We start from the raw sequence: 12,030 nt of genomic DNA on the forward strand, positions 1-12,030 counted from the left end.
CAGGGATCGAACCCATGTCCCCTGCATTGGCAGGTGGATTCTTCACCACTGAGCCACCAGGGAAGCCCCCGACTGAGTTTTGAGAATCCATCTAGAAAACCTGTTGGCTGGGGTCCTGTGAATGAGAGCGGGCTAGCCATTCGCTCTTGGTGAAGTTGCTCAGTCGTGTCCAACTCTTTGAGATCCCATGGACTATGGTCTACCAGGTTCCTCCATCCATGGAATTTTCCAGGCAAGAGTCCTAGAGTGGGTTGCCATTTCCTTCTCCAGGGGATCTTCCGGACCCAGGGATCGAACCCAGGTCCCCCTCATTGCAGGCAGACACTTCACCGTCTGAGCCACTGGGGAAGCCCATGGGGTCACTCTTGGTTCCCTGTGTGCAAAACCGGAGACACATGTCCTCGGACTGAATGGCCCTGAAATGTCTTCCTGCATACCGTGCAGACTGACCTTGGCACCTGAGGCCATGTACCCGGCCCTGGCCTGCCTGCTCCATCCCTTGCAGGCACTTGCCTGCTTGGGCTCTGTAAGCACCACGCCTGCCCTGGTTCTTTGCCCATCACTGCCTGAGTGGAAGTCCTAGGAGATCACTAAGCATGCCGTCACAAGCCAGGGTGCGGTGGGATTTAGCGTTCCAGGGGTTGGGAGCACCAGGCCCCCATCTCAACAGGGCACCCCTCACTGAGCAGTCCCAGACCATGCCCCTGGGCCCTAGCCCACTGCCCACCGCCCTCACCCTCCTGGCCCTGTCTCCCCCCAGCAACCTGCGTCAGATGTTTCAGTCCCTGCCGCCCTTCATGGACATCCTCCTGCTTCTCCTCTTCTTCATGATCATTTTCGCCATCCTCGGTGAGTTTTCTCCTGAGCCCCAGTACGCAGGCAGTCTCTAAAAGCAAACTCATTGTTGAGAAAAAAGGCACTTTGATGGTTTTAGAAATTCTGGAAGGTTTTCAGAACGATAGAAACACTTGTGGACTCCCGCTTAGGAAATGCGGTATTGGGGGGAAGAAAAAAATAGAAGCCACCTTTGTAACCTTTCTTGATCTCAGTTCCCTTTTGCTCCCAGGGGTGCCCCCGGCCTTTATTCACGCTGATGCGTGGAGATGTAGGCCATTCATTTTCACTACAGTGTCGTGATCCAATACGTGAATATACCCACGCTTATTTATCACTTCCTCCATTGGTGGGCATTTTCCTCTATTGCAGATCACATTGCTGCGAACATTCTCCTGCCTTTCCCGGTGCGCACACAGGGGAGTTTCTCTACAGCATATGCCTGGGACCTTAGGGTCGACATAGTTCAGCTTCACTAGGTGTTAAAGCAAGGTCATGCCCTTTCTAACACCGAGGAGGCCTTGCCTCTTCAGATAAGATCAAGTATTGATGCAACTCCCACATTCAGACATGGGCTTTAGACAGTGGCAGTCTCAGAACATGGCAGGGGAGCCCAAGGTCCCTTCCCTGGTGCTCAGATGGCAGAGACAGTGGAACCAGAGGGCCGTGACTCTAAGGCCCCCGCCAGTGCTGAAACCCCCAGACTCTCGTGACACTCTGTTCCCTGAGCCATTGACTCCCACCTACCCCACCCCACTCTGGATAGCATTTCCTTGGTGTTCCGAGGGGCTGACTTCCCTTAGGGGCAGAGTTTCAGGATTTCAAGGGCTCAGGGGAATAGCCCATTGCAAGAGGGAGGAAATTAATGGTGCCCCCACCTTGGACCCTCAGCTGCAGAACAGTGGGGTCCCTTTGAAGTTGTTACTTGGCTGTCATGTTCTCAAAACCAAAGATTGCAAACCAGCAGTCTGGGTTCCAGACCCAGCCTATGGATGAGTTTTGTTTGGTCTGAAAGTGTTGAGCCAGCATTTTATGTTTTATTTTATTAAGTTTTTTTTTTTTTTGATGTGGACCATTTTTTAAAGTCTTTATTGAATTTGTTACAACATTGCTTCTGTTTACATTTTTTTGGTTTTGGGGGCACGAGATATGTGGGATCTTAGCTGCCTGACGGGATTGAACCTGCACCCCGTCCACTGGCAGGTGAAGTCTTAAAAAAAATTAATTTTTATTTTTATTTAATATATATTTTAAAATGTTTGTTTATTTATTTGGCTGCTCAAAGTCTTAGTTGCAGCATTTGTGATCTAGTTCCCCGACCAGGGATCCAACCTGGTCCCCTGCACTGGGAGCTGAGTCTTAGTCTCTGGACCACTGGGGAAGTCCTTTGAGCCAGCATTTTTAAAAACTAGATTTTTTAACATGAAAATACAGATTTCCAGCCTTAAAATCTTAAATTTTTTTTAAACTTCTATTTTAAAAAAAAAAATTTGACATGTAATCGACATAACACTGTATTAGTTCCAGGTGTACAGCATAATGGTTTATTATGAACATACTGCAGAATGATCTGGTTAACAACATCATCTTTATACATACTTATAGTTTTTTTTCCCTTCTGATGAGAACTTGAAGATCTACTCTCCCAGCAACTTTGAAACACACAATAATGGTATCATTAACTAGAGTCACTGCTTTGCACATCCAGCCTTTGTGTTTTTTTGGCTGCACGGTACAGCACATAGGATCTTAGTTCCCTGACCAGGGATCCCCAGCCCCCTGCAGTGGAAGCACAGGGTCCTAAACGCTGGACCACCAGAAAGGTCCCCAACTAGCCTTTTTTAATAATAGCTACAGTGGTGCTTGGATCACGTTCCCGAATGGCAGCAGGTACCTGGTGCCTTCAGTCAGAGCATGCGTTGTGCTCTGCCTCGGTCCCCACCACGCCCTATGCTTTCCCTCTGCCCACTGCTCTCATTTACATTTATTTGTATTGACATCTGGGTTTGGGACTTCTGCTCTAACCTATGTTTCCCACCACCTTCTTCTAGGTTTCTACTTATTCTCCCCTAATCCTTCAGACCCCGTAAGTAATCAGTGCGTTTGTCTGTGTCTTGCTGTATGTGGGGCCTTTTCACTTCAGGCCAGGCGGCTGGACTGACCTCCCCGCCGCCAGCCGTGTTAGGAAGGGATGCCCTGCTTGGTTTCTCATCATCGCTTATGGCACCTGAACGTTCAGTTCCTTCTTTGAGCGCCAAGTGCATCCCCTGTCCTGTCGTTGAGAGGGATGTTTCCAGGATCAAATCTGGAACACTGAAACATTTTGGCAGAGGAGTGGTGGAGGAGAGCCCAGCTCATTGTGCAGAACATGTGATTCTCTGGGAGACAAGTCCCAAGGCCAGGTGTCTGCTTCTGCCAGAAGCATTGAGCTCAGGAAGGAGGCAGCCTTGGACTCCGAGTTTGCTTGTTCCTCTGCCATCCTTCAGGGATCCCTCGGGAGGAGGAAGGGATGGGTGGGGTGGGGTGGGGGAGGGCAGGGCTCTGGAGATGACCCCCTGCACACACCCCGTTCCGGTGGTGTGTGCCGTTGGCTGGCACCCATGTGTCCTCTGGCCCTCCTGTCCCCACAGTACTTCAGCACCCTGGAGAACAGCATCATCAGTCTGTTTGTCCTTCTGACCACCGCCAAGTAAGTTTGGGCTCTGCTTTGGCTTCTGCCTGCCCTCTGGTAGTGCCCAGGGTTATCTCCTTTTCAGCCAAGGGTATTCCACGTCTTGGCTCAGACGGGTGCTCAGGGCCACCATGAGGGATGGGAGTGGCCTGGTGAGCTGAGAGTAGGGGAGGGGCGGGGGAGGAGCAGGCAGAAAGAGGGATGTCCTTAGAGAAAGCAGAGACTGGCAGACATGGGCCTTGCGGGTAATGCTCTGCAAATACAGCTTCCCAGACGTGATGATGCCCTCCTACTCCCGGAACCCCTGGTCCTGCGTCTTCTTCATCGTGTACCTCTCCATTGAGCTGTACTTTATCATGAACCTGGTGAGTGGCCTTGGCTTCTGTTCTGTGGACCAGCCCCAGCCATCGCCGTGCTGGGCATCGTGGGGATAAAGTAGGGGTGGCCATCCACCTCCGAGGGCGGAACACAGGGGAAGGAAGTCCTAGACCCTAGTCAGGTGTGGTGTGACTAGGAATGCCCTGTCAGGACTTGAGTTCAGCCGGTTACCAGCAGTAACTAGCCTCTCTGGGTTAGTGCTGCTGCTGCTGACAGTGCTAGAGCTTGTCATTCGTTCGCTCACTTTTTCATTTATTTGACTGCACTGGGTGGGTCTTCATTTCGGCCTGTGGGATCTTTAGTTGTGGCATGCGGGATCTAGTTTCCTGACCAAGGGATTGAACCCGGGCGCCCCGCGTTAGGAGCACAGAGTCTTAACCACTGGACCACCAAGGAAGTCCCAGAGCTAGAGTTTAAACCAAAACTACCCTGGAACCTTTTCCTTCTCAGGGCGAACATATAATAACTGGAAAAGCTGACACTTCTGAAGCCTTAGTCAGGTACTATGCCAAGTGCTTTATGGATAGAGGTTAAATAATTTAACACTTAAACCCTAGATGTCGTCTTATGATTCTCAGTTTATAGCTGAGGAAACTGAGGATCAGACCGATAGGGTGAGTCAGCCTTGCCTGCACAGCTCGGGTGGCCAGGTGAGCTGGTCTGATTCCAGAGCCCTGCTCTTAACCACCCCATCCCACTGCACGCACATGCCAGGAATGTCCTGTGTATTTCTACCCTGTTTATTATGAACCCCTGGGAAACCCAATACAGAATACGTTCCTTTAAGGACAGTGTGTAGTCCCCATGCACACTGGGAACTTTGGAGGTGTTTTTGGAGGCTCGACTGGCCACCAGGAGTGTTCCTGCCACCAGCAGATCACCTTCTCCCAGACCAGGCCATCAGGCTGGTGCTGAGACCAGAATTATAAGGAAGAGGACTTACCAAGTCTTGCATTTATTTTTATACTTCTGATGAGCATCCCCAAACCAGTCACCACAGTCAGGCCCGGTATAGAAATGGAGAACACTTTCTCTGGGGGTAGACTTGTGCTTTTGCTGCTAAGTCACATCAGTCGTGTCTGACTCCTTGTGACCCCATAGACGGCAGCCCACCAGGCTCCCGTCCCTGCCTTAAAATGTGATGTCTTAAGCAGGAAAATATTTTCTTTTTTTAATTTCTCAAGACCCAAAATAAGTATGTTGGATATCTGTTTGTATATCTTAGAGTTATTTTGTACCGTTGTTAGTTTAGAATCCTAAAAATAGCGTTATGTGTAATTATTTGCTTTAACAGGTATTTTGAACTGTGAAAATACAGGGTATGAGTCAGCCATTGGGGGCCCAAACCTGGCCTACCACCTGTTTTTGTCAATAAAGTTTTATTGGCACATGGCCATGCCCATTCATTTGCATATAGCCTATGAATGCTTTCATGCTACACCCACAGGGTTGAGTGATTTCTACAGAGACCATCTTGCCTGCAGAGCCTCACATATTTGCTCTCTGGCCCTTTACAGAAAAAGTTTGCTGACTCCTTTGATCTAAAGGGAAATGTAGGGGGCCAGTTTGAAGGGATGGAAAGGGAAATGTAGGGGGCCAGTTTGAGGGGATGGAAAGGCAAATATATTTCAAAATATTTTTGAAATATTTTGAAAGAAGCCTCAAAAAGGCTTCTTTCAAATTCTGCTCCCGCCCTCCCATCGCCCTCTGATAACGCAGGCTGTGTTGTCTACATGCTGACTTTGGAACTGGGCACTTCCAGAACCTTGTGCCCTTGGGTGCAGGCCACCTCTTGCCCCTCATTTCTAGGGCCACACAGACTCAGCAGGAGAAGGAACATGGGGACAGGGGAGGAAGGGACAGCGATGTCCCTCCCTGCACTGAGGTTGGGAGGGCACAGGATGGGCACACAGCCTCCCCGGCCGTCACACAGAGCTAAATGGGGCAAAGGCCCCAGCGTGTTCCCCTCACAGCTTCTCTCCCCTTATAAAACTGCCCAGGCAGGGATGAGCTATACAGGCAGAGAAGAAAAACCGGGGGAAAATGTAATAGTGTTTTCACGAATCTGTAGAGGGGAAGTTTACAAGCGGCAATGAATGACCTTCTCCTAAGACTTGGAGATGAACTTCCTACACCTGGCCAGGGGAGAGGCTCTTCTCAACCTGCCTTCCTAGGGTGGCTGGAGGAGCGCCCTCTGGAGGCTGGGGAACTGTTCCCTAGCTCCCTGAGGCCCAGTCGGCATGGGTACCAGGTCTCTGCTCTTCCCTCTCAGCTCCTGGCCGTGGTATTTGACACCTTCAATGACATCGAGAAACGCAAGTTCAAGTCTTTGCTGCTACACAAGCGAACTGCCATCCAGCACGCCTACCGCCTGCTTGTCAGCCAGCGGGTAGGGGGGTTCCAGGGGCTGAGCCAGGGAGGGGGGTTGGTCCTTGTTCTCCTGCCCTTCGTCCCCCTACCTCCACCCCACCTCCCAATATCTCCTAAGCGTAGAAGGGACAGCAGCTTCAGAAACCAGGGGTCCTGCCCTTGGGAGAACAGAGAGAGAACAGGGTGCCCTGGGATCCCACATGATGCGGGACATCGGGCATGGCTCCCCCCAGGGGAAGGGGCAGCTGGACTCTGCGTTTACCTGTGTTCCACATGGCCATCTTCCCTCTCTCCCCAGAGGCCTGCCGGCATCTCCTACAGGCAGTTCGAAGGCCTGATGCGTTTCTACAAGCCCCGGATGAGTGCGGGGGAGCGGTATCTCACCTTCAAGGCCCTGAATCAGAGCAACACGCCACTGCTCAGGTGAGGGATCCCAAGTGGGTGCAGTACAGCCGAAGGAGGCCTTGACAAGAGGCTCTGGGGTGCCTGGCGGGCAGAGAGGCCCTTAGACACTTAGTTTTCTTTGCAGAGCGTTTTATGCACATAGACCCTATTGCTCAGGATTCTTCTTACAAATGACAGAGTCCAACCCACGTCCAATTTAAATTCACAACAAGAAAGGAATGTATTGGCTAGTAGAATGGACTGGCCCAGCTGCTCACCCTCGAGCCATGAGCAAGCTGGGTAGTTGCATGTGAACAGATCCACAGAGCACCGTGAACAACACACACACACACACACACAGCCCTGGCACAGCCTCAGAACGGGCCCCGAGCTGTCCATGGTCAGTCTTGGTCTTCTGGCTGCTGATGACCAAAACCCTTTTCTTTTCGATTTGAGAAGCAGCAGGCCTGCTGTAGAGATGAGGGTGAGAGAGCTCGGTCTGGGCTGACCTCTCAGCCCCCGTTGTTCTAGTTAGTCCTCTGCCAAAGGATGCTCCATCCTTGTCTGACAGTGGTAGTCATTCGGGGGCTGGCTCTCTGGGGAACGCAAGCCAGTGGTAGTCAGTGTAGACTGAGAGGATGAAGTATCAATAGTCTGGGGGAAGGAGGAGATGAAAAGCCAGCAGGTACCCGTCCCCTGGGCCCCAATGGGCTGGGACTCTCAGATGTCACCCCCTCCACCTCTCGAAGGTGACCGTAGGCAGGTGGGTGTGAGAAACACTGAAGCTCTGTGGGAACGTACCCTGATTTTTTTTTTTCTTTTGCCCGTGACCGTAGGCAGGTGGGTGTGAGAAACACTGAAGCTCTGTGGGAACGTACCCTGATTTTTTTTTTTCTTTTGCCCTTTCTTGTTGCTTATGACAGCCTGAAGGACTTTCATGATATTTATGAAGTTGCCGCCTTAAAGTGGAAGGTGGGTGCTCTCCGGGGAGGGACCAGGCCGACGGTTCCATGGGAGGGGGATGAGGCCGGTCCAGCTCTCGGCTGGGCGCCATGCATTGTAGAGAGAACAGGTGGCCCCCGGCCAAATCTGCCCATCCCCCTGCAATATGCCGTCCCGGTTAAGAGCCCTGAGTCTCAGACCCCATTAGTTGCTGTGTGGTGTCCGGCAGGTTATGGAACCTTTCCGAGGCTTGTCTCGCCTGGGAAGTGGGGCCATGAGAGCCCTACCCTGCTGCGTTAGTTTCAGGATCATGTAAAATAATGCCAGTGCACAGCACACTGCAAAGGCCGGCAGGCCTCGGCTGGCTTGGTTGTTCTGTAGATCCCTGAGTGTTTTCATGGTTTCCCGAGTTAGTCAGAGAGCAGGAAAGGAAAGCGGCACCCTGGTCCCCAGGGCTGGGATCCAGTCCCTGGTCCTAACTCTCTCCCCCATGGCCCTGTTCCTCGGTCAGGCAAAGAGAAATAGAGAACACTGGTTTGATGAGCTTCCCAGGACAGCATTCCTCATCTTCAAAGGTAAGGCTGACCTGAACGTTGCGTCCTGACTGCTGGGGACGAATGGAGGTTTCCAGAGGCCACTGATGAAGATTTAAAGAACATGACCAGAGTGGGTGGGTGGGTGTGTGTGTACACGCGCACATGCATATGAACTGTCTGTGTGTGTAAAAGAGAGTGTGATGACCCCAGCAGAGAATTAGTATTGGACTAGGGAGGGAAATCAGTAACGTAAAAACCAAATAAAAAAGAATTGTGGGTTATTTTTTCGACTATTATTGAATAGTTCAATCAATATTGAACTATTATTCGTTGAAGGAAATGTATACAAAGTTAGATAATTAGAAGAAAAGGAACGTCTCCCACACAGAGATAATCAGTATTAATTTTCTGATGTGTTTTCTTTTGTTACGGGTTATTTTCTATGCCTTTTAAAAACAGTAGAGGGGATTACATTGTACATTCTGTTGTGAAACATGCCTTTTACAATAGAGTTTTTACCTTCCTCTTGTATCAGGATATATAGTTAGTGTATCTGATCAATGCTTGTATCATATAAAATTAAAATTTTTAACATCTGAGTCCACTGTATCATTTACCTAGTAGTTTTCTCTGAATTTCATGCCAGTTTTGAAGTTCCACACAGGATATGCTTAGCTCACAGGGGTTACAGTTCAGCTGTTTTGAACAAGAGTTAAAATGGCCAGACTCCCCTGGCGGTCGAGTGGTTAAGATGCCGTGCTTCCAATGCAGGGGGCTCAGGTTCTGTCCCTGGTTGGGGACGTTCCCCGTGCTGCTCAGTGTGGCCAAAAAAAAAAAACCAGTTAAAATGGTATATCCTATTTTGGGGTTTCTCCCAAGATAGGATAGAACTTTGAGCACAGCTGTTACTATTCCGTGTTCTTTAGCGAGTTTTCCATTCCATTGGGAAGATACGTTATTCAAGTGGATGAGTAAACAGCGCCAGGTCTAGGCCAGGAGCAAACTTGAAGTTTCAGGAGCAGCCAGCAAAACCCTGTTCTGTTCTGTCACAGCTCCAGGTTGCCCAGGCTCTTCCCAGAGCAGTTGTTGCCAATGGCAGTGTTGTCCAGGGGCATAAGAATGGGCGTTCCTCTGAGAGCAGGCCCTTCCTTTTTCATCCCCTGGACATAAACACCCCATTTGCTTCCATGCATGACATATGTGGTTGGTGATTATGTATTTACACGTGAAAATTTCACCGTTACCATTTCTTCTCTTCAAACAGGAATTAATATCCTTGTGAAGTCCAAGGCCTTCCAGTATTTCATGTGTAAGTGTGAAGTGCCACAGCTCTAGGTCTCTGTCCTCCTGAGTCTTACTGCTCCAGAAGGTGGAGGGGTGAGGGCTAAGTCATGCCATTGGCTTTTCATCATAGAAAATTCCAAGCACGTGTGATGGTGGAGGGGCTGTAATGAGCATCCACGTACCCATTCCCCAGCTTCAACAGTGATCATCTCCTGGCCAGTCTTTCTTGTCCATCTAATCCCCTCGTCCAGTTCATCACCCCTTCTCCAGACCTGGGGTTTTGGGAATCAAATTCCAGAACCACAGATTGTGGTTGGTTGACACGTCACTTTGACCTGTTTTAATCTGTAGGTTTCTCCCCCATCCATTTTTTCCCTCTTGCAGTATTTAGTTGAAGAAGCAGGATTGTTTGTCCTTCAGCCTTGTTTTCGCATGTTCCTCTGTTGCTTATGTCCTGTAGTTTGGTAGTTAGAGCTAGAGCTGTGTTGTCCAACATGGCAGCCATTAGCCACACATGGCTATTTGAACTTAAGCCAACTAAAATTACAAATTCAGTTCCCATCACAGTAGCCGAAGTCTGAGCACTCAGTAACCACATCTGGTTAATGATGACCAGTGGGACTGCACAGATGCAGACTGTTCTACTCATCCAGGGGTTTGGTGGGATTCACCCTTTCTAAGGAGGTCTGGTTCCATTTAATGGGAAATGGTGTTTAGAGATCACAGTCAGAGATGCTAACAGTACGTGTTGCTTGGAGTTGGTTATTGTTTCCATGGTAGGTTTTTTTGTTTTTATAAAGATAAACTAGCTTGTGAATTTTTCTTGATATAATTTTGGACTATAGGATTTTTACCTAACTCCATCATCCTTTCATATCTAAGTTCCCAGGCTTAAAATCCTAGTTCCCAGCAATACTGACACAACCACTCACTTGCTATATCTCACAGTCCACACTGTGTCTCCACACATAGTCCACTCTGTGGACTCGACCCAGTCCACATGGAGTCTCCAAAGAACAATACCAACACAACCCTAACCATTGAAATTGTTAGAAACACCACTGCAGGGACAAACATTTAGATGACTACGTCTTAAGGTCAGCCGGAATAGTTTTTCTCCACGTGGGTACGTCACCATCTAGATGCATGTTTAGATTTATTTCAAAAAAATTTTGCTTTTTAATGTTTCCAATGTTGTGTTGGTTTCTGCCTTTCAATAACACGAATCAGCCATAATTATACATATATCCCCTCCCACTTGAACTTCCCTCTCCTCCCATACCACCCCTTTAGGTCACCCTAGAGCACCAGCCTGGGCTCTCTGTGTTAACGGCAGCCTCTCACCAGGGTCCACTTTACACAATAATGTGTCTGTGCTCTTGTTTTCTCTCCATGGTCCCACCATTTGCCTCCCCCACTGTGTGCACAAGTCCATTCTCTACATGTGCATCTCCATTCCTTCCCTCAGATAGGTTCATCAGTGCTGTTTATTTCTTTTTTTAAAACAATGTTTAGGGGACTTCCCTGGTGGCCCAGGAGTTAAGACTGTGCTCCCACTGCAGGGGGCGGGGGTTTGATCCGCGGTTGGGGGAACTGGGAGCCCACACGCTGTGTGGCACGGCCAAAATAAAATGAAGTGATGGAGCATTTAAACGTTATTTTAGAGATTGCTTTTTACATTTAATTTTGCTTTATAATTATGTAAATACATATATATATGATTACAAGTCAGATCTACCAGACAAAATATATTCAAGGAAGTCTCATTTAATCCTGTCACCTCCCCCAGTGGGTAACTTGTGTTATACTTTATGCTTCCATTTTTAAAAACTAAAGTAGGTGCATATATGCACATTTTCCTGTCTTAAATAAACTAGCACAGTTTATACACTTTTTTCAGCTTTGCTTTTTTTCAGTTAACAATATGTCCTAAAGACCACACCATATTAATACATAGAGATGTTCTTCATTTTTTAAAATATTTAAGTGTTTAATTGCTGATGATAGTTTTTTCTTTCTTTTCTATGGATATGATACATTTACTTCATGAATTTTTTTTTAACTTGTTTTATTTTTTTAAATTGTGAAAGTGTGATAACACATTTACAGGAGACTTGGAAAATATAGAACAAAATTACATATGGTTCCATTATATGTTACAATTATATATTACATTATATATTATATATTACAATTAAGTAGATACATTAAGATTTTTAGTTGGAGTTTCAATATCAAACTCTTCAAAAATTTAGTGATATAGATAGAAAAGTAGAAGGATATAGTGGACCTGAAAAGCCCTATGAACCAGTTCAACATAATTAAGATTTATGGTTGACAGTATACCACTTCATGGATGTACTCATAGTTTATTCACCCAGCCTCCTGTCCATCATTTAGGCTGTTTCCAGTTTCTTTGCAACCACAAATAGCTCTTCAGTAAACAGCTTTCAGCATATGTCATTCTGTTTTTGCCAGTGTCTCATTGGGGTGGATCCCATAAGTGGGATTGCTAGACGAAAGGCCAAGTGCATGTGCAAGTTTGCTAATTAGTTCCTGGAGTCATTGAAAGAGCAGATGTCTCTAGGGAGAAACATGTCAGTACTCAAACCCTTTGTATGTGGTCCATCT

The 12,030-nt window shown here is 48.0% G+C and overlaps 1 protein-coding gene across 10 annotated transcripts in view; it reads left to right on the plus strand.

The window, feature by feature from the left end:
- Positions 1–12,030, plus strand: part of TPCN1 (two pore segment channel 1) — a 60,655-nt gene that overhangs the window by 36,366 nt on the left and 12,259 nt on the right. For all 10 annotated transcript variants that reach the window (XM_061384939.1, XM_061384938.1, XM_061384933.1 and 7 more), the window contains 9 exons: positions 761–849; positions 2,886–2,920; positions 3,465–3,523; positions 3,771–3,870; positions 6,156–6,272; positions 6,552–6,676; positions 7,561–7,609; positions 8,091–8,154; positions 9,380–9,424. In XM_061384939.1, coding sequence (XP_061240923.1) covers positions 761–849; positions 2,886–2,920; positions 3,465–3,523; positions 3,771–3,870; positions 6,156–6,272; positions 6,552–6,676; positions 7,561–7,609; positions 8,091–8,154; positions 9,380–9,424 — 683 coding nt within the window. The remainder of the gene's footprint in view (positions 1–760; positions 850–2,885; positions 2,921–3,464; positions 3,524–3,770; positions 3,871–6,155; positions 6,273–6,551; positions 6,677–7,560; positions 7,610–8,090; positions 8,155–9,379; positions 9,425–12,030) is intronic.

Source organism: Bos javanicus, chromosome 17 (genome assembly GCF_032452875.1).
Source record: "Bos javanicus breed banteng chromosome 17, ARS-OSU_banteng_1.0, whole genome shotgun sequence".
NCBI lineage: Eukaryota > Metazoa > Chordata > Mammalia > Artiodactyla > Bovidae > Bos > Bos javanicus.